This window comes from Hyaena hyaena, unplaced genomic scaffold (assembly GCF_003009895.1).
Source record: "Hyaena hyaena isolate Hyena2069 unplaced genomic scaffold, ASM300989v1 scaffold_477, whole genome shotgun sequence".
NCBI classification, from domain to species: domain Eukaryota; kingdom Metazoa; phylum Chordata; class Mammalia; order Carnivora; family Hyaenidae; genus Hyaena; species Hyaena hyaena.
Window position 1 is genome coordinate 1024320 of NW_024081112.1, and position 21861 is coordinate 1046180.

Sequence of the window (21861 nt, forward strand, 5' to 3'; positions counted from 1 at the left end):
ATATACAGTTCTACACTTATGTTCTATGAACATTACATATAATTCATAATATGTCATTTTAAATAACATAGCATTTTGTTGTGTTTATATGCCACATATTTTAGTTCCTATGTTCAGAAGCTCTTTTTCCTATTTTAAATAGTGTATCTATGAATATTTTGTGCAAATTAGTTTTCTTTTTCTTTGGGTTTCCTGAAGTCTGTACCCAAAGGAGAAGTACTATGTTAAAGGGTCACAGTTGGATTGCTGTCAAGAAAAATGAAACTGATTTAGACTGTGAGACTCCATATACAGGTTTTCTCTGTGGCTTTAGGCTTCGTAATTTTTAAACCTTTTGCTAGTTTAGTAGGCATATGCTTGCCCTGAGATTGTTTTAACATACTTGTTACTTCAGAAGGTAGTGACAATGTGATGATTTGATTTGAATGTTTTCTCACAGTTAAAACTAAACAATCTTAAAAGAAGAAATTACCTGAATGTTGACATTTTAATCAATTTTTACATAGCTTGGATATAAACTTATCTTCATAATACTTTACATCTTTCCTCATTCTGTGATGATTGGTTTTCTATTTGTTTTATTATATTTTGTTGTGTAAAACTTGTTCTTTAGTGTTTACATTTTTATACTTAGTGACACCATCTTTCTATCCTATATCTTCTCAGCCAGAAATTATTTTTCCCTTCATAAGTAGGATAAAATATCCTGTTCTGATCTTGCCTAGTTTTTTAAAATGCTTATCTCTTGGAGCTCTCTGAACCTTATTACATACAGTGTTTGGTGTAAGATGTGGATCTTATTTTGTATTTTATTGTATACTGATACCTAACTGCCCCAATAACTTTTATTAGTGATTTCCCCTTATTTTTATGTTTCTTGTGGTTTGACAGATATTGAGCAGTTACCATAGAATGAATGTATTTTTGGAATCTCTCTTCATATGCTATCATTTATTTAAAAAATTAGTGCAACATATCTGAAAGTCATTTGTAATCTGTTTTAATAAAGCAGTCTAACACCATAACTTGAGGAAAGTATTATTTGGTATTCTGCCCTCTTATTCTTTGAATTGTATTTCAGTGTCCCTTGGTAGTTTTCTAACCTGCATGATTTCTTTCTTTACACATTAAAAAAAATTTTTTTTCTAAAGGTATATTGCATCAAATCTTAAGACAAAGGGCACTAGACATTAAGAGAGAGGCCCACCCAGGTTTTACAGTCTAGTGCAGTTCCTTTTCTTCTTGCGTGTACTCTGCTAACATTATTACAAAAACCAAGATGTGATCATGGTGTCTGCAGTTTTGACACAGTGCTTAAACGAAAGAAGGTCCTGCCCGATTTCATGGCTGCACTTTTGGCCACAGGAAGGCAAGTGCTTTCTGGTATTTTCTGGGACAGTAATCTTAGTGGGGGGTGTGGCTGGTTAATGAGAGCATGAGTTTGAGGATTTGAAAACTAAGACTCCGTTAGCTCAGCTCTGATCCGAGGCTATAAAACTGTTCTCTGTGCTTTGGGAGAGAGAGACTTGTCAGCATTCACTTGCCATCGTTAATGAAGGAAGCTGTTCAGAGCACATGGCATAGAGTACTTTGCATGTGGAAGAAAGTGTCTTATAGGACCACTGTTTAGACATTAATAAGGCAGGAGAGAAGAAGACATAAACCGTTAGACTGAGGTGTGTGTTTGTTTTTTAAAAGGTGAGGTGGCTTTTAAGGGAATTTGTGTCTCACTGTGTCCTGAAGGTTTAGTTCTGCTGGCAAATCCTGTGGGCAGCGCCTCCATCTCCGAGCCCCGAGTGGAGGGGCATATACTGCTGCAGAGGCCAGCGTGTGTCACATGGAGGAGACCCATGGATGTCCGTAATAGAATCCTTTCCTGTGTGGGGCCATTTGCCTGTGAGTGCTGAACCGTTTTCCTCTCTGATTATCGACTTTGTGACAATATCAAGTGACTCCAGAAACTGAGAATGAATGTTTGGGCTATATTAAATTTTTATCAAATTTCCTAAGAAGTCAAGAAGTCTTGGCAATGAAATTAGCAAAGACCTTGTGATTATTTTAGAGATTACTTTATAAACTCTTGCATTATATAGCTATCGTATATTTTTCTCCAGAAAAATGCAGCACTTGAATGTTTTTCTTCTTTTGCTTGCTGGTTTCTTAGTTCTCCTGCTTGTTGCTTAACATGTTTTTCTGATACATTAATATTTGTTGCCCCCAACCTGTGTGGCTGACAGACTCACTGTTTCCTTCTTTGTTTCCCCCAATTATAAAATGATTGAGCTAGTAGGAGATATATGTAGCAGACAGCTCTGTAGCTCATAGTAAGTAATTGCTATGAATGCTTTATTGTACAGAATGCATCTCATCCTCTTTGAACTTGATGAAACCCTGTAAGGTGGGAATTATTGCTGCAGCCTTGCTTATAAAGGAGAATCCTGAAGCTCAGAGACTGAATGACAACCGGCCTTAGGCCACAGAGCTAATTAGTGGTAGTTCAGAATTCTCGTTACAAATCTCATATTTTCCCTGGTATATCTCCTAGTTTGAATTCTTTTTGATTGGGTTCCATTTTATTGGAAGAGAATGGAGGTGTTATTATTTTTTTAAATTACAATACGTGGTGCTCAATTTAATGGGCTTAATGAATAACTGGCCATTATAATGATACAAGTTTTTTTAAGGGTTGCGACTATGAAAAAAACACCTATTTTTATTTTTTAAAATTTAAAAAAATGTTTATTTGTGAGATAGACAGAGCAGGAGTGGGGAAGGGGCAGCGAAAGAGGGAGACACGGAATCTGAAGCAGGCTCCAGGCTCTGAGCTGTCAGCACAGAGCCCGACGTGGGGGGCTCGAACCCACAAACCGTGAGATCATGACCTGAGCTGAAGTCAGATGCTTAACCAACTGAGCCACCCAGGTGCCCCATAAAACACCTAGTTTTTAAAAAAATTTTTTGAAAGTATTTAATCTGATGATCAAGTGAATGTAACTTTTCTAGTTTTATTCAAATGATCTCTTTCAAAGGGAAAACATTATCCGGAAGCACAAGCTAAATAATTCTGAGTGTTCTGGATGCTATTTTGTAGTCAAATTTTAAAAATTTCATTTGCAAGTGTTTGTTGCCAGAGTGTAAAATTGAAATTGATTTTTGCCTATAAATCTGCATTCTATGACCTGGCTAAATTCACTTATTAGTTTTACTAGTTAGCAGTTTGTAGGTTTTTAAGGATTTTCCATGTAGACTATGATGTCATCAGCAAATTGAGACCAATTTACTTCTTTCTTTGTGATCTTTAGGCTTTTTTCCTTTTCTTGCCTTATGCGATGTATTTGCTACAATAATAGGCACATGTTTGAACTGATGCTGTTATAATATCCTCATTGTGATAAGACTCCTTTATGTCTGGCTTACAAGCTGGAGATACAGTGTTGGGGAATTTTATTAGAAATAAGAAAAATAACCGTGAGTTACTGGAACTTAAAAATTATTTTTCATATATTTGTAATGAACATCAATGCCTGTTTTGATGTTGAATTTGTGCTCTACTAAAATGTAAGGAATTTTGATAAGTGCTTACTATCAGTTCTGACAGATTTTTAAAAAAATTGTTTTTTAAAATTACTTGGCAAGATTAGATCAATAAGAGCTTAATAAGAATCCACTTTCATTGAGGAAAAGATGGTTAATTTTATAAGCAAAATTTATAGAGAAGCATGTTTAGCAAAGTGAGAGAAAAAGGAGAGATAAAATTGGCATGGAAAGTCAGGTATCTACAATATGAACAATATCCTTGACTGTTCATTGTGGCGGTGTGTCTATAATTAAATAATATTTGAAATGTGGCATAGAAGGATACAAAGAGATATAGAGGCAACTTAACTGACACTTCCATGCTGTGTGAACTTGGGCAAGTGACTGATCCTTAATTAAAAACATTTAAAAAATATTTAGATATTAAAAAAAAATTTTAATGTTTATTTTTGAGAGAGAGACAGAGCATTAGCAGGGGAGGGGCAGAGAGAGAGAGGGAGACACAGCATCTGAAACAGGCTCCAGGCTCTGAGCTGTCAGCACAGAGCCTGATGTGGGACTTGAACTCACAAACCATGAGATCATGACCTCAGGCAAAGTCGGATGCTTAACCGACTGAGCCACCCAGATGCCCCTTAATTCTTTTTTTAAACTGTAAAATGGAAATAATAATAAGCAGCTTGCAGTATTGTTAGGATTAGAAATAATACATGAAAAGCACCTGGCACTTATCAGCTCTGCAAAAATATGTAGCTAGGATTATTACAGCGCTCCATTCTTTATTATCTACTCATTGAGTTATTGATTTATTACATTACCCTAATTTATTAATGAGTACCATCAGATATGTCACTGAAGGAAGAGAAGAATATTTTTGAATCAAAGAACCCTGTCTTGCTAAAAGAATATAAAACTTTATGTTCCTGGAGACTTGCACTTATCAGGGAGGGAGAATGATGAGAAAGGATTGCAGTGGTGGTAGTTGGATCACTGGCTAAGCTCCTTCCTTCCCTTATTGTTTCATACCCCAGTTTGGACAGTCAGACAAGCATGTCTGGGCCTTCTGAGGCTCTTGCTCAACTGGGGGATTGTGAGCAGCTGTCCCAAGCACCTGGAATCCAGGGTTGGGGCAGACGCTGCTGCTGTGGGTGGCTGTGGAGCCTCGGAGGGTCATTTCAGGTGACTGCGATGGCCAGGTGGCCTTTTGCTGGGCTTTGTCTTCATCATTTGCCCTCCTTCCCTTCCCTTTTTCTTGCCTAAATGACTTGGCGAGTTATCCTTGGCTAATGTTGTGACCTGTCTCTTTCTTCTAGAATTCTGAAGGTGGACTCTATGTATGCATGAATACATTTTTGGCCTTTGGAAGGGAACACGTTGAAAGGCATTTTCGAAAAACTGGACAGAGTGTGTACATGCACCTGAAAAGACATGTGCGAGAGGTGAGCTGCACGTTTGGAGAACTGGCCCTGTGATGTTGTCGTAGTGTGGTTTATCACGTGGAGAGCTTATTGTGCCCACATGACTTCTGATTCCTTTTGAGGATGGGAAACAAAAATGGGACCCTTTGCAGAAATTCATAGATTTCCCCAAACCCTACCTTACCCAGTTTAATTTTCTCTTCCTCTAAATTTCTGATTGGTGTTAACAAGACATGGGTCAACTGAGTGAAAAACAAAATTAAGCAAAAAACCACAGACAAGTACACAAAATAATCCCAGAAATGCAAAAATCACAAATAAAAAATATTTGGATATTTTTGCTTCAGATTTTTTTTTTTTTTTTTTTTTTTTTGAGCGAGAGAAAGAGCTTTCCTGAAAGTTCAAGTCCCTTTTGTTTCCCTCGCTGGTAGTAACCATGGCTGCAAATTTGTTCTCATTCCTGTATATCTACGTATGGATAGTCATGAACAATATGTAGAATGACTTTGTGTTTTAAAGATGTAGATACATACTCTCGTACTGTTACTTATAATTCTTTATAGAGCTTTACTTTTTCACATTGCTTTCAGATCTATTCATGCTGCAATGAATCTGAATGTACTTAATTCATTTTATTATTTATTATTTCCTCTTATGAGTACCTTGTCATTTATTATTCTCTTGTTCTACTGATTAACATTTAGATTGTTTCCATTTTTTTGCTCCTACAAATAATGCAACAATTAATATTTTTATACACTTATCCTGGGGGTACATGTGTCATATTTATTTTGGAAATAAGTATATCTCAAAGTGGTAATGCTGCTTGTGGATGTACTTATTTTCATTTTTGCTAGGTATTGCCAAATCTTTCCCCGGAGTGGTTGCAACCAATTTCTTCTCCTGTCTGCATTGATTAGCAGTTCCTGTTTTCCCACACCCTCATCAACATTTGGTCAGACTTGATTTTTGCCAATCTAATGGCTACAAAGTGGCCAAATTTCTTATGGCCTATGGCTCATCTTTTTGCTTCATTTATGAATTCTTTTACACAGAAGTTTTGAATTCAATGTTAGGTTTATTAACCTTTTTTCTTATGAATTGTGCCATGTGTATCTTATCTACAAAATTATTTCCCAACTCAATGTCATAATGATATTTCTTTTAATACTTTTTTTTGAAGTGCATGTGTGTTGCATGAGTATATGTGTGTTTTAGCATTTTCGGATTTTAATCCATCTGTAGTTTATTGTATTTGTGTGAAGTATGGGAATCTGTTTTTTATTTTCCATACGGAAAATCAGTTGTCCTGCTATTATAAGCGTAGGGCAATCTTTCTAAATGATTTATAGTATCATCTTTTTGTATATTTTATTTTATTTTTTTCATTTTAAACTATTTTATTTATTTATTTTTTAATTATAATTTATTGTCAAATTGGCTAACATACAGTGTATACAGTGTGCTCTTGGTTTTTGGGGTATATTTCCGTGGCTCATTGCTTACATAAAACACCCAGTGCTCATCCCTACAAGTGCCCTCCTCAATGCCCATCACCCATTTCCCCCTCTCCACCACCCCCACATCCACCTTCAGTTTGTTCTCTGTATTTAAGAGTCTCTTATGGTTTGCCTCCCTCCCTCTCTGTTCGTAACTATTTTTCCCCCTTCCCTTTCCCCATGGTCTTCTGTTAAGTTTCTCAAGTTCCACTTCTGAATGAAAACATATGATATCTGTCCTTTCTTTTTGTGTATTTTAACTTGCCATTCATAGTTGGGTCTGCTTTGGGGTTCCTGGTTCTTTTCTGTTGATCTTATTTTTCTGAATCTGTATTGGTGTGGCCAGCCTTGATATCTGGTAGTGCAGGCACTTTTTCCAGAACTTTCTTGGGCTTAGAAATTTATTTTTCTATATAGATTTTAGAATCAGTTCATCTAGTTTAAAACATCCTGTTGAGATTTTGATCAGGATCACATTGAATTTGTAGATTATAATCTATAGCATTGGTTAAGCTTCACGAGGAGAGGCTTTTGTCTGTTTTCTTCAGTTCTGTGTCCTCAGCACTTAGCAGCCCCAACACATAGTAGATACTTCATAAATATTTATTGAATGAGTATTCAAAAAGACATAACTCTCTATTTATTCAGTTCTCTTTGTCTCCTTCAATCATATTTTGTATTTTAGTAAAAGAGCTTGTGTTTTGTAAGATTTTCTTAAATACTCTGTAATTTTTGTAACTATTTTTACTTCTTAATATATTTTAATTGGTTATTGATGATGTTTGGGGATGTTATTAATTTTCAAACATTGATTTAAAATTTTTTAAAATTTATTTCTAAGAGAGAGAGAGAGAGAGAGAGACAGCATGAGCAGGGGAGGGTCAGAGAGAGAGGGAGACACAGAATCTGAAACAGGCTGACTGAGCGGGCAGTCAGCACAGAGCCAGACGCGGGGCTCGAACCCATGGACTGCGAGATCATGACCTGAGCTGAAGTTGGATGCATAACCGACTGAGCCACCCAGGTGCCCCTCAAATGTTGATTTTTATACTTAGTGACACTATTCAGCTTTCAATTCAGTCCTAATAGCTTGTAGACTGTTGGAATTTCTAAAGAGTCAATGCTGATTTGAAGTTCATCTAATCATTCATGCTAGGCTACCTAATATGTTCTCTGTTTAAGTTCCAGACAAAGGAGAGATCCCAAAATTGGACAGTGGGCAGAGTAGGAGGAAGAGGAGGAAGAAAGGCCAGGAGGTCAGATAAGCCATCAACTCAATGATTAGTTTCAAAATAATCTAATGTTGGCCTGATATTACATGATTTACATTCACTGCTCCTGTTATGTGGGACATAGCAATTCTTATGAGGTCTGCTTTGTCCCGGACAGATGTCTTAGTATAAAACGATGAAATTTTAGGAAACTGAGGCGGGATGGGGAATGAAACTGAGGCCCAGAAACTTGAAATAATTTGCTCACTAAGCTTGTGGCAGAATTGCAGAATTCTGGTAATTTCACTTGGGTAGTTCTGCCTCTGAAGTCTTCAATTAAATATTTCACTCTCTGACCACAACCCTTTCTCAGTTTAGTCAGTCACTCATTTATTCTGATTTCATTCTGTTGTTCTCCCTCCTTGAGGTTTCCAGGCCCATGACGTGTCCAGGCGGCCACTCCTTCTGTTTGTTGAGACTGCTTCTCATGACATGAAACATTATCTTACCACCAATGCCCTCAAAGATTCTCTGCCCCTTGTCTTACCTAACTGTCGCCGGAGCTCCAGCCAGTCATGCAATCAGCATCATCATGGCTTCTGTGTGCATGCTGTGAACAATTCTGTATGACCGTGATCTGGGGCCATGTCAGACTCTTGGTCTTTCCCCTTCTGCTGGGTCTCCTCACTGCTCAACAAATTTGGCCTGTACCTTCTCCCACTCTAGACTCTGGATGCAGTCCTCAAGGTGCTATGACGTCCTCTCTCATCATCCTTAGAAAACAATTTGACTGGTACTTTACCGAGAAAACAGGGACCTTGGACAGGAACTTCCTGAACTCCTGCCTTGCTTCCTGGGAACTCATTGCATCTGGTTCCTCCATCCCAGCAAAAAGCTATGTCCTCTTTGTCCTCACAGCTGTTTCCTCCTCCTCGGAAACTCACTCCTTCCTTAACTCCCTTTCTTCAATGTCTCCCTCTTCTGGCTTTTTCCTCCCACCTTAAAACAACAACAACAACAACAACAACAACAACAACAAAAACCACACATCACTCTTAGGTAAAAGCTAAAGGAGTTTGTGACCACTAAACCAGCCCTGTAAGAAATGTTAAAGAGGACTCTTTGAGTGGGAAAGAAATACCAAGAGCAATAAACACTGGAAAGGAACAGAGAAAATCTCCAGGAACACCAACTTCACAGGTAATAACAATGGCACTAAATTAACATCTAACTGTAGTCACTCTGAATGTAAATGGACTAAATGTTCCAATCAAAAGACATAGGATGTCAGAATGGATAAAAAAATGAGACCCATCTACATGCTGCCTGCAAGAGACTCATTTTAGATCTAAAGACACCTGCAGATTGAAAGTGAGGGGATGGAGAACCATTTATCATGCTAATGGACCTCAAGAGAAAGCCAGATTAGTCATAGTTATATCAGACAAACTAGATTTTAAATCAAAGACTGTAACAAGAGATGAAGAAGGGCACTATATCATAATAAAAAGGTCTCTCCAATAAGATCTAACAATTGAAAATGTTTATGCCTCCAATGTGAAAGAACCCAGATATATAAATCAATTAATAACAAACATAAGGAAACTCAGTGATAACAGTATAAGAGTAGGCAACTTTAATACCCCACATGCAGCAATGGACAGATCATCTAACCAGAAAATCAACAAGGAAACAATGGCTTTGAATGACATTTGGACCAGATGGATTAACAGATACATTCAAAACATTTCATCGTAACTCAGCAGAATACATATTTTTTTTTTGAGTGCACATGAAACATTATCCAGAATAGATCACATGCTAGGTCACACATCAGCCCTCAACAAGTACAAAAAGATCAAGATTATACTATGCATATTTTCAGACCACAACACTAGGACACTTGAAGTCAATCACAAGAAAAAAATTAGAAAGACTACAAATAATTGGAGGTTAAAGAACATCCTACTAAAGAATGAATGAGTTGATCAGCATATTAAAGAAGAAATAAAAAAATACATGGAAGCAAATGCAAATGGAAACACAACCCTCTAAAACCTTTGGGATGCAGCAAAAGCAGTAATAAGAAGGAATTCTATAGCAATACAGGCCTGCCTCAAGTAACCAGAAAAGTCTCAGTATACAACCTGACCTTACATCTAAAGGAGCTAGGAAAGGAATAGCAAATAAAACCTAAACCCAGCAGAAGAAGGGAAATAATAAAGATTAGAGCAGAAATAAATGATGTGAAAACAAACAAACAGAAAATCCAGTAGAACAGATCAATGAAACTAAGAGCTGGTTTCTTGAAATAATTAATAAAATTGATAAACGTGTAGCCAGACTTTTAAAAAAGAAAAGAGAAAGGACCCAAATAAATCATGAATGAAAGAGGAGAGATTGCAATCAACACCATAGAAATATAAACATAAGAGAATGTAATGCAAAATTGTATGCCAAAAAATTGTGCAATCTGGAAGAAATGGATAAATTCTTAGAAACGTTTTAAACCACCTGAAGTAGGAAATTTGAACAGACTGATAACCAGCAAATAAATGGAATCAGTAATCAAAAATCTCCCAACAAATAAAAGTCCAGGCCAGGTGGTTTCCCAGGGGAATTCTATCAAACATTTAAAAAAGAGTTGACAACTATTCTTCTTAAACTGTTCCCAAAAATTAGAAATGGAAGGAACACTTCCAAACTCATTCTGTGAGACCAGCATTACTTTGATTCCAAAATGAGACAAAGATCCCATTAAAAAGAATTGCAGGCCAATATCCCTGATGAACATGGATGTAAAAATTCTTAACAAGGTACTAGCAAATTGAATTCAACAGTTCATTAAAAGAATTATTCACCATGATCAAGTAGAATTTATTCCTGGGCTGCAGGGGTGGTTCAATATTTACAAATCAATCAACGTGATACACCACATTAATAAGAGAAAGGATAAGAACCACATGATCCTCACAATAGATGCAGAAAAAGCATTTGACAAAATACACCATCCATTCTTGATAAAAACCCTTAACAAAGTAGGGATAGAGGAAACATACCTCAACATCATAAAGGCCATATATGAAAGACGCACAGCTAATATCATCCTCAGTGGGGAAAAGCTGAAAGCTTTCCTCTATGGTCGGGAACAACACTCTCATTATTGTTATTTAACATAGTACTGAAAGTTCTAGCCTCAGGAATCAGACAACAAAAAGAAAAAAAAGACATCCAAATCAGCAAGGAAGAAGTGAAACTTTCACTATTAGCAGACAACATGACACCCTATGTAGAAAACCTGAAAGACCACCAAAAAATTGCTAGAACTGATACACGAATTCAACAAAGTCACAGGATACAAAATCAGTGTACAGAAATATGTTGAGTTTCTATATACCAACAGTGAAGCAGCAGAAAGAGGAATTAAGGAATCAATTTCATTTATAATTGCACCAAAAACCATAAAATACCTAGGAATAGACCTAACCAAGGAGGTAAAAGATCTGTATGCAGAAAATTATACAGCACTTATGAAAGAAACTAAAGATGACACAAAGAAATTGAAAAACATTCCATGCTCATGAATTGTAAGAACAAATATTGTTAAAATGTCTATACTACTCAAAGCAATCTATGCATTTAATGCAACCCCTATCAGAGTACTACCAGCATTTGTCACAGAGCTAGAACAAACAATCCTAAAATGTGTATGGAATCACAAAATACCTGAATAGCCAAAGCAATTTTGAAAAAGGAAAGCAGAGTTAGAGGCATCACAATTCTGGACTTTAAGCTACATTTCAAAGCTGTAGTGATCAAGACAGTATGGTACAGGTGCAAAACCAGACACATAGGTCAATGGAACAGCATAGAAAACCCAGAAATAGACTCAACTATATGGTCAACTAATCTTTGATAAAATAGGAAAGAATAAGACAGTCTCTTCAACAAATGGTGTGGGAAAAACTGGACAGCAACATGCAGAAGAATGAAACAGTACCACTTAACAGCATTCACAAAAACAGATTCAAAATGGATGAAAGACCTACATGTGAGATAGGAAATCATCAAAATCCTAGAGGAGAACACAGGCAGTAACCTCTTTGACGTTAGCCACAGCAACTTCTTACTTGACATGTCTGGAGGCAAGGGAACAAAAGCAAACGTGAACTATTGGGACCTCATCAGTATAAAATGCTTCTGCACAGCAAAGGAAGTCAACAAAACCAAAAGGCAATCTGTGGAACTGGAGAAGATATTTGCAAATAACATCTCTGATAAAAGGTTAATATCCAAAATCTATGAAGAACTTGTCAAACTCAACACCCAACCCCCCCGCCCCCAAATAATCCAGTTAAGAAATGGGCAGAAGACACAAATAGACATTTTTCCAAAGAAGACATCCAAGTGGCCAACAGACAAATGAAAAGATGCTCAACATCACTCATCATCAGGGAAATACAGATCAAAACCATGATGAGATACCGCCTCATACCTGTTGGAATGGCTAACATTAACAACACAAGAAACTGCACATGGTGGCCAGCATGTGAAGAAAGGGGAACCCTCTTACACTGTTGGTGGGAATGCAAATTGGTGTGGCCACTCTGGAAAACAGTGTGGAGTTTCCTCAAGGAATTAAAAATAGAACTACTCTGCCATCTAGCAATTGTGCTGCTAAGTCTTTATCCAAAGGGTACAAAAATGCTGGTTTGAAGATACACATGCACCCCAATGTTTATAGCAGCATTATCAATGAAGCCAAACTATGAAAAGAGCTCAAATATCCAAAGACTGCTGAATGAATAAAGAAGATGTGGTGTGCACATATGTATACATTCCATAAATATGTATATATTCCATAAATATATATGGAATATTAGTCATCAAAAAGAATGAAATCTTGGGACACTTGGGTTGGCTCAGTCATTTAAGCCTCTGATTTCAGCTCAGGTCATGATCTCATGCTTTGTGAGTTTGAGCCCCCCATAAGGTTCTGTGCTGGCAGTGCAGAGACTGCTTCAGATTCTCTTTATCCCTGTCTCTCTACGCCTCACTTGCTCACATGCACAGCCTCTCTCTCTCTCAGAAATAAATAAACATTAAGAAAAGAATGAAATCTTGTCATTTGCAAGGACGTGGATAGAGCTAGAGAGTATTATGCCAAGTGAAACAAGTCAGTCAGAGAAAGGCAAATACCATATGATTTGACTTATTTATAGAATTTAAGAAATAAACAGGTGAAAAAAAAGAGGGAGGGAGGCAAACCATAAGTGACTCTTAATTATAGAGAACAGACTTATGGTTATCAGAGGGGAGATGGGTGGAGCATTGGGGAAATAGATGATGGATATTAAAGAGGGCCCTTGTGATGAGCACAGGGTGTTGTATGTAAGTGGTGAATCACTAAATTCTACTCCTGAAGCCAGTATTATACTCTATGTTAAGTAACTAGAATTTATATAAAAACTTGAAACAAACAAACAAAAAGAACACACCACAAACTATACTTTGTGTCCTCATTTGGTCATCCCATTCTTTAAAGTGTCCCTAAAACCTTTCCTGTTCTCATCATCTCTACTATGCCTCCCTGGAAGTTCAGCCTTGTCATCCGGTTGATCTTCCTGCTAATCCACTAAACTGCTAGGGCTGCAGTGATCGCTCATTTATCACGTGGTGGATATATTTCAGCCCTGATTTTACTTGGCCTTACAAGTATTTGAACTTGTTTTCCTCTTGGAACTTCTCTCCTGCTTTCTTTGGCCCCATTCTTTCCTGGCTTCCTGCTGTTTTTTAGGCAGCCGTTTCTGACTTTCTTTCACTAGCAGCTCTTCATTCATTAACTCTAATATCCAAACTTCCTAGGGTGCCTTTGGACTGTCTTTCTCTGAAGACTGCTCTTCCTCATTAGTGTTGTCCATTTCCTTGTTTAATCACTGTCTCTGAACTCATGACTTACTAATCAGTAGCTTTCCAGAGCCAGAGGTTGACCATCTGACTCTGAGTTGGTTTTTCCTCCTTGAACACTTCATAGGTACTTCAGGCTCAGTGTGTCCACACTCCATGAATAGTCCTTTTTCTCAGAGTGTCCTTTGTCTTGAATTCTAGAGACCTAGACATTTTGGATTCTGCTTTCATTCCATGGCTGGTTGGTGACCAAGTCTAGTAATCTGGGCCTCCCAAATGGCTCTGAAGTCCATCCTGTCTTCTCCATCCCTGCTGTTTTTGTCTGAGGGCTCATTATCCCCTAAAAGGACTAATGCGTTAGCTTCCTGACTAATCTCCTTTCCTTCAAACTTGCTGCCTTCCATCCCACTCCATCTGCATGCTACACCAAGAGTGATCTTTTCAAATGCATGTATTGGTAGCACTCTGAAGCTTAAATCTCTGCTATCTCCCTTTGTTGCAAGATGAAGTCCAAAATTCTTTTGTATTTGATTACAAGGCCTTCCATGATCTGGTCCCTATATGCTTTCTGACTCTTACTTTTATTATATCAGCTTTGTGCTCTAGACATATCTAACCACTTCTCCTTCCTGGAATACATTATGATTTCGTTGTACATGCTGTTTTTCCTCTCTGGGATGCCTCATTCCTCTTATACCTGTTGTATCCTTGTGGTTGGCATATCCATCTGTCTATCTATCATCCATCCATCCATCCATCCATCCATCCATCCATCCATCATCATCCACTCATACATTCATCGATCTCTCACCCATCCATCCATCCATCCATCCACCCATTCACCCATTTATACCTTCATCCATCTATCATTCTTCCATCCATCCAGTTACCAATCCATCCATTCATCTACCTGTCCACCCCCCATCCAGCCATCCAGCCAGCCATCTATCATCCATTCATCTGTTCATCCATCATCCATCTATCCATCATCCATCCATTTATCCATTGAATAAATATTTGCTGAGCAGCTGCTAAATGCCAGATCTGCTGCTCTTCTTACCTGACCAACCCTCCCTACAGCCTCCACACCAGAAGAATTGTCATTTGCTCCTTATAATCCTCCCTTTTTCACACTTCTCTTAATACTCACCAGAATCTATAGTGCTGTTTGTATATATGCTCTCCTTTTTTTTTAAATTAAAAAAAATTTTAATAAGGAGGGCACTTTGGGGATGAGCACTGAGTGTTATGTAGAAACTAATTTGACAATAAACTATTTGTAAAAAAAAAAAAATTTTAATAGTTTTTAAAATCTTTTTTTATTTTTTTATTTATTTCTGAGAGAGAGAGAGAGAGAGAGAGAGAGGCAGCATGAGCAGGGGAGGGTCAGAGAAAGAGGGAGATACAGAATCTGAAGCAGGCTCCAGGCGCTGAACTGTCAGCACAGAGCCCGACATGGGGCTCGACCCCACGAACTGTGAGATCATGACCTGAGCTGAAGTCAGATGTTTAACCAACTGAGCCACCCCATAATACTTTTTTAAAATTTATTTTTGAAACAGAGAGAGACAGAGCATGAGCTGGAGAGGGTCAGAGAGAGAGGGAGACACAGAATCTGAAACAGGCTCCAGGCCCTGAGCTGTCTGCACAGAACCCGATGCAGGGCTCGAACCCTCAAACTGCGAGATCATGACCTGAGCTGAAGTAGGATGCTTAACCGACTGAGCCACCCAGGCGCCCCTGTATATATGTTCTCCTACTGTGCCGGTGGGCGCATCAAGGGATGGAGCATGTCTTCATTCACTTTGCAGCTTCAGTGCCAGCCTAAAGCCTGAGCCCTGGGCACAGTCATGTTTGCTGACTGAGGAGTTCCTTTTTTTTCAGACTCTGTTAATTTCTAGTGGAGACTGAGGCAGGCCCAGAGATGATGGTTTTGGGAAGGAAGACTTAGTTTTGTTTTTGTTTTTCTTATAAGGAAGTGGATCTAATCCAAGTCTAAGGTGTGACTCTCACAAGGAGAGCCTCATATTCTAGCAGGTCTTCATGTAGTCCTTCTTCTTTTCTCCCTGTCTCATCCTGCCGGAGTGGAGGAGACAGGTTGGAAAAGTTAAAAGCATGCCAGAAACTTCTGTAGAGAGATTGCAAGTGACTGCTCAATGTGCCTTTGGTACAAGTTGTATTTCATCCCTTTTTTGATGTAGGCACGTGGGGGTGTGGGGAGAGCAACAGGGGCTCCGAGACCCTGGAGGAGAGGGGTTCTAAGAGAGGTGACGTGAATTTGGCATGAGTAGTTGGAGGGACAGGTTTTTGAGCCAACGTGTTCTACCATATTCACATGCTTAAGATGTGAACCATAAACTTATGGTAGTAGCTGTAAAACTTAATGTGAGAATCACAAAGATGAGTCAGCCTTCAATGCCAAATGATAAAATGTGGCAAAGGAGCCTGAAGACTGATAAGGGAACAAACTAAAGCAGCAGCAAGGCCTTGATGCTGCTGTAACATGTAGCCACTTGAAAAGATGCCAGGCTTTGACCGTTGCACCATGGTGTGCTGGAAATGTACTCTTTTCTAATAACTGAGACAACAAACTGTGGAAATGTGGTTCTGGCCATTTGAATAAAAAATTTATAATCCTGTTAGTAAAATTTTTGTAAAAGTAAAACCCTTTTGTCAGAAGGATAATGAATGGCTTCTTTTGCTTAACCCCTTGATGGGCATTTATTTCACTGCTGTCAGGTACTTCCACCAGAGGTAGAAAATACACAAAGCTTAACATGGCAACTAACCATTAGTTGGTGCCCCAATATTTTTAGGGAGGTTAGATTGAGATTTAATAGACCAGAATGTCAGAGGCTCTTTCAACAGTAATTTTGGTGCATGCCCAGGACAAAGCACAGGGACCCAGTGGGTAGCAGGGGAGCAAGAGCCTTCCCTCCGGGATCCACCACCATCTCTCCAGAGTCGCTCCATGGTTGGGCGTGGACTCCAGCCTCTTGGGATCATGTGCTGATTCAAAGTTGAAATGTCTAGTTCACCTTGATCCCCGGTTCCACATCCCTTTCCAGAAGTGGTCTTGATAATTTGATGAAAATAATCATGTGGAACAATAGCTTTGCCCTTCACCTACCTCCACTGACTTGGGTCAAGTTCTGGTTTGTCCTGGAATCTCTGGTCAGATTGAGTTATTTCCTCTTGGACTTTCGTTAACAACTGAGAACCTGTTCCCTCCTCATTCCCTCCCCCCATTGTGTCTTCTGCACACTGCATTTTAACAATCTCTTGTTTTCTTTTCAGAAGGTAAGAGGGGCATCTGGTGGAGCTTTACCAAAAAGGAGGAATTCCAAGATTTTTTTAGGTAATGTAAATAGTTATCAGTAGTGTGCCAAATTTTCTGTGTGTGTATGTATGTGCATGTGCATGTCTGGTTTGGAATACTAGGTTATTTATTGTTCTACAGTTTAAGGATAAGATGTACCAATTTAACTCGGGATGGTCTGCCTCCACTTTGTGTTTACATAGTGGCGAAGGATGCTTCTAATACTCTTAGTTGGGGTTAGTGGTTTGAAGCAATTATACTTACAGTGACTGTAGAGTAATTGTGATTCTGCCTCTGCTCTCTTTTTTCACTGTTCTGAGAGTAGAGACATTTTTTCTTTTTTTAATATTAGTCTAACTATAGACTTTGTATTCAGATTTCACCATTTTTTCCCATTAATGTCCTTTCTTTATTTTTCTCTTTTTTTTGGGGGGGGAGGGGATCCCATGTTGTATTTAATTGTCATCCTTCCTTAATCCTGTCTCATCTTTGATAGTTCCCCAGTCTTTTTTTTTTTTTTTTGTCTTTAATAACTCTGACAATTTTGAAGGGTACTGGCCAGTTACTTTTGTAGAATGTTCCTCAATTTGGGTTTGTCCATTTCGTCATAAGTCTAAAGTGTTGAGTTTTTGGCACGAGCACCACAGAGGTGATGTGCCTGCCTCAGTGCATGATACTGGGAGGCATGTGACACTGAGATGTCTTCATATGGATGCTGTTAACATTGATCCCTTGTTAAGGTTGTGTCTGCTGCGTGTCTCCACTGTGAAGATTCAGTGTAATTAATAAATAGCTTGGGAGTAATACTTTGAGGCTATGCTAATATCTTGTTTCTCTTCAAAGTTGTGCACACTAATTTTATCATCTGTCAGGGGATCTTGCCTGCCACAGTGGCTACTGTGGTGTGTGCCTAGCAGTGGTTTTCTTTTCCCTCATTTCGAAGAGACAGTTTTATTCATGTAAATGAGCATTGCTTTCTATATCCTATAATCATGATCATTTTTCATGTTAAGCTTCTGATATGCTTTTGCCAGGAGAAAAACTGGTTTGATCATTTTTGACCAAGCAAGTTTCTATCCCTCAATGCATAGGATTATTGTTTGAAAGAAATTTAAACATTGTTTGCATGTTATGATTTAATTTTGGCAAAAAAAGATATACACACACATATGCATGTATGTACGTATGTGTGTACATGTATGTATGCATGTGGGTATATGCATGTGTGCGCATATACATACATGTATACATATATAACTGAGAGTCCAGAAGAATCTGGCAAAATATATTCCAGATTGTTAATATTAGCTCTTTTCCAGTGGTGGGATTCAGGTGATTTTTATTTTCTTTTTTTTGCTTATCTGTATTTAAAGTTTTGCTGTAACAAACATGTGCTACCGTTATAATGAAGAGACACATTAATTGTTTGGGAAGGAAATCCGTTGGAGACAGTCATGGAACCAAGTGCCCTCCCAGCCTGGAGAAGGAGCCCACACTGGGCTTGTGTTTGAGGTCTTCTGTCCTGATGTTCAATAGTGGTTTTCCTTATGAGGCTTATCTGCTGGTGGCTTTTCCAGCCTGGCCAATCTTTCCCACCTCTCTGTGGTCTTTGGACCACAACCCAAATCAACCAACTAAACCCAGACCAGCTCAGAGTGGGCCCAAAGTTGAAATGATTGGATGCATTCTGATGCTTTGATTATTAGCTACAGGCTTCCTTCTACAAGTAGAGATAATGTGACTTCTGAATTAAATGACATCAGCATGGCATTCTTGGAGGTGGAAATAATTAAACATTTTTAATTACTGTTTTGTTTTTATTATTTTCTTTGGTTGATGAAGACATTAGCTGACCTCTTTTGTGTCTTTTGCCTGAAAGACCTTCCAGTTTGATTTCCCTAGTGATCATTTTGGTGGTAGAGGATATGGTAAAGTAGCTACTTGAAATTAAAAAATTTTTTAATGTTTTATTTATTTTGAGAGAGAGAGCGAGCTGTTAGCACAGAGCTTGATGTGGGGCTCGAACTTGGGAACAATGAGATCATGATCTAGGCTGAAGTTGGATGCTTAACCACCTGAGCCACCAGGTGTCCCTTAGCTATTTTAAGAATTAAGCCAAAAGTAAGCACTGAGATTTTGTGTTTCATACTGTGTCGACCTCTTCCCTTGCTTCCTGGGAATGCTAACCTACCATTTCATTTCAGCGGGTCCATTTCTACGGGTTGCTGTCTGTGTTTACTCAACATTCCATATCTTAGGAAACCACAGAAGGTACCTAAAACTCATAGTCCAGAAAAATATTCTATTTGGACTGTACAGGTTTAAAAAATTTTTTAATTTGAATTTCATTGTTACTTTGGGGCTTGCCCAAGGCCCTGTTTCTCTCTATTGTTTTTTACTCAGATGCTTCACAAATGAAATTAGTTACTTCATCCCAGTAAGAATTTGGTTTTGCAAGCCCACCTTTATGGCTCCCTTGATATGATGCTCCGTGTCCCCCAATACCAGTGACTTCTCTCTTGTCACACTGATCACAGCTGTTTTCAGGTTGATGTGGCCTGTGCATTAATTTCAGTGAAGGACCACATTAGGCTTCAATCTGGTATATGGAATAGAAAACTTAAAATATTGGTGACTTTATTTTTTTTTTTTAATGTTTTATTTATTTCTAGGAGAGAGAGAGAGACAGCGTGAGCAGGGGAGGGTCAGAGAGAGAGGGAGTCACAGACTGAAACAGGCTCCAGGCTCTGAGCTGGCTGTCAGCACAGAGCCCGACGCGGGGCTCGAACCCACGAACCACGAGATCATGACCTAAGCGAAAGTCGGACGCTTAACCGACTAAGCCACCCAGGCGCCCCATAATATTAGTGACTTTAAATAAAGTAGATGTTTATTCTTCTCTCACGTAGAGGATGTTGGGAAGCAGCAAGTCCAGGCTGATATGATGTCCTCAGGTTCATGAGGATCTAGACTCTTCCCATATTTCTGCTTCCCCCCCCACATCCTGGCCTGTGATTCTAATGTTATGGTCTCTCCATGGTCCAGAATAGCTGCTGGAACTCCAGCCATTACCTCCCCATCCCAGAAAGCATAGGTGAAGAGGGAAAGGACAAAAACAAAAACAAAAACAAAAACAAAAACAAAAACAAAAGTATATTCCCAGTGGAGTCAGCTTACTTTTGTCAGCCTTCTAACAGATCCCTAAGCAACACTTCAGTTTACACCTCTCTGGTCAGAACTTGGTCATGTGGCCATACCATGTGCTGTATAGGAGACTGGAAAGTACATAAAATTTATTAGCTGGCTTCATTGAGTAAAGTCTGTTACAAAGGAAGCAGGGTAGAGTGGCAGCTGGGAGGCAGCTTGTGGCCTGTGCCATAGACTCCTTACCTAAGAGGGATGTTGGGGTTGTCTCTTCTTGGAGAGGAAGAGATCTCAGAACTCTCTTATACAGTCTCTTTGTTTCTGTGACTGGAAAGCACATTTTCATTGCTATTGAAATGTCATCATGGTGTCCCTCTTCCCTTCATAAAATAGATGCAGCTGACTTACGCGTTCTCAGAGCTTCTTTTCCTCCAGTCACTTCATGACTTGGTGATCGATTCCTTTTCCACTGATTCAACAGTGACACTGTAATCATTCACTTATGACTTCAGATTTTATAAGGGAAACTGAGGCCATTAGCTGGTGCTGAATGGCTTATCCATGTCTCCTGAGCACCATCTTGCCCTTCAACATTCAAGTCAGTCTTCCTGATTACTTTGATGTCCATTCAGGTGAAGTCACAGTTAAGGATCCTTGCCACAGCTCTAGCTTTTGCTGATGTGTTTTTTTATTTTTTATAATCAACAGTGACAATTGTTGTTAATTTTCGAACCACTTAAATTTTTTACTTTTTATATTTAGGATTTAAAAAACATTTTTAGAACAATGTTTTTTGGACATCACTTAAAATTGAAAAGTTATGAGGGGCTCTATAATGAAACGTAAGTTATTCTTGCTTCTCTGTCTCTTAGCTCCTTGGTTACTCTCCCCAGAGACAAACAGTATTTCTGTTCATACATTTCTGTATATCTTGTATATTCCTCAATGGTGTAGACATATACCATGCTTTTAGACTTTTTTCCCTGTAGGCAGTTGGGAACCATTAACACTTAGTTTCCAAACTGTGCTCCAAGGCACCCTAGGGTGCTACAGTGAACTCACAGGTGTACTACAGGGTATTTTTAACTCTTCAAGGAAATAACAGTGGTACTTGAACATTGCATGAACTACACACATTACTTGTGTGTAGTTTTACTATTGGAGTATCCTCCTTCACTAAAGTATAGTCCTTTCAGTGACTTCACCTCTTTGGGAAGCTGATTTTTTTGGTGGTTTCTATGGTAAAAGGCAAGTGCCATATGAAAATAAATGTGGAACAGAAAATGAGGGAGGCGGTGTTAACATCTGACTCAAGGAGAAGTTGTGCAGTGCCCAACAGGTGCACACATAAGGGATTGTGGTTATTTAAGAGTGAAACAAAACGTTTCTTTCTTTCAATTTATGTATATTATCTTTCCAAATGGTTACTAAATCGTTAGAACATAAATATTTATTAAGTTGTTTGGACCTAACTACCGAGTAAACAGAGCCATTAGGCATTTCTTTTAGCTTAGGGCCTCAGTGCAAAAATTGTTGGGATGTTTAACGTTGCTGTGTATTGAGAAAGCGGGTAGCTCTGTGTAAATGTTTTTAAGCTAGAGAGGGATGCTATGAGATTGTCTTTCAAAAGATAACTTACAACACTATGGGATATTGTGAATTTTTGGACTAAGCTGATACTGTTTTATGAGATGAACGGAAAGAAGAGAAGAATATAAGGGAGTCCAGGATCCTCAAAGAAATACCCCAGGACTCATGATGTGGTTCTGGCCTCATCTTACATATTTTTTTTACAATCAAGCTACAAATGAGTATAGATGTAGAAA

General features: G+C 38.5%; 1 protein-coding gene and 1 non-coding gene across 3 annotated transcripts in view; one reads left to right on the forward strand and one right to left on the reverse strand.

The window, feature by feature from the left end:
- USP13 (ubiquitin specific peptidase 13) overlaps nucleotides 1-21861 on the forward strand; it is a 115803-nt gene that overhangs the window by 17620 nt on the left and 76322 nt on the right. For both annotated transcript variants that reach the window (XM_039254333.1, XM_039254334.1), the window contains exons 2-3: nucleotides 4851-4976; nucleotides 16870-16930. In XM_039254333.1, coding sequence (XP_039110264.1) covers nucleotides 4851-4976; nucleotides 16870-16930 — 187 coding nt within the window. The remainder of the gene's footprint in view (nucleotides 1-4850; nucleotides 4977-16869; nucleotides 16931-21861) is intronic.
- On the reverse strand, nucleotides 1152-1330 carry LOC120246703. Its single transcript, XR_005532109.1, has one exon. It is a non-coding gene; the product is annotated as a small nucleolar RNA SNORA81 (small nucleolar RNA).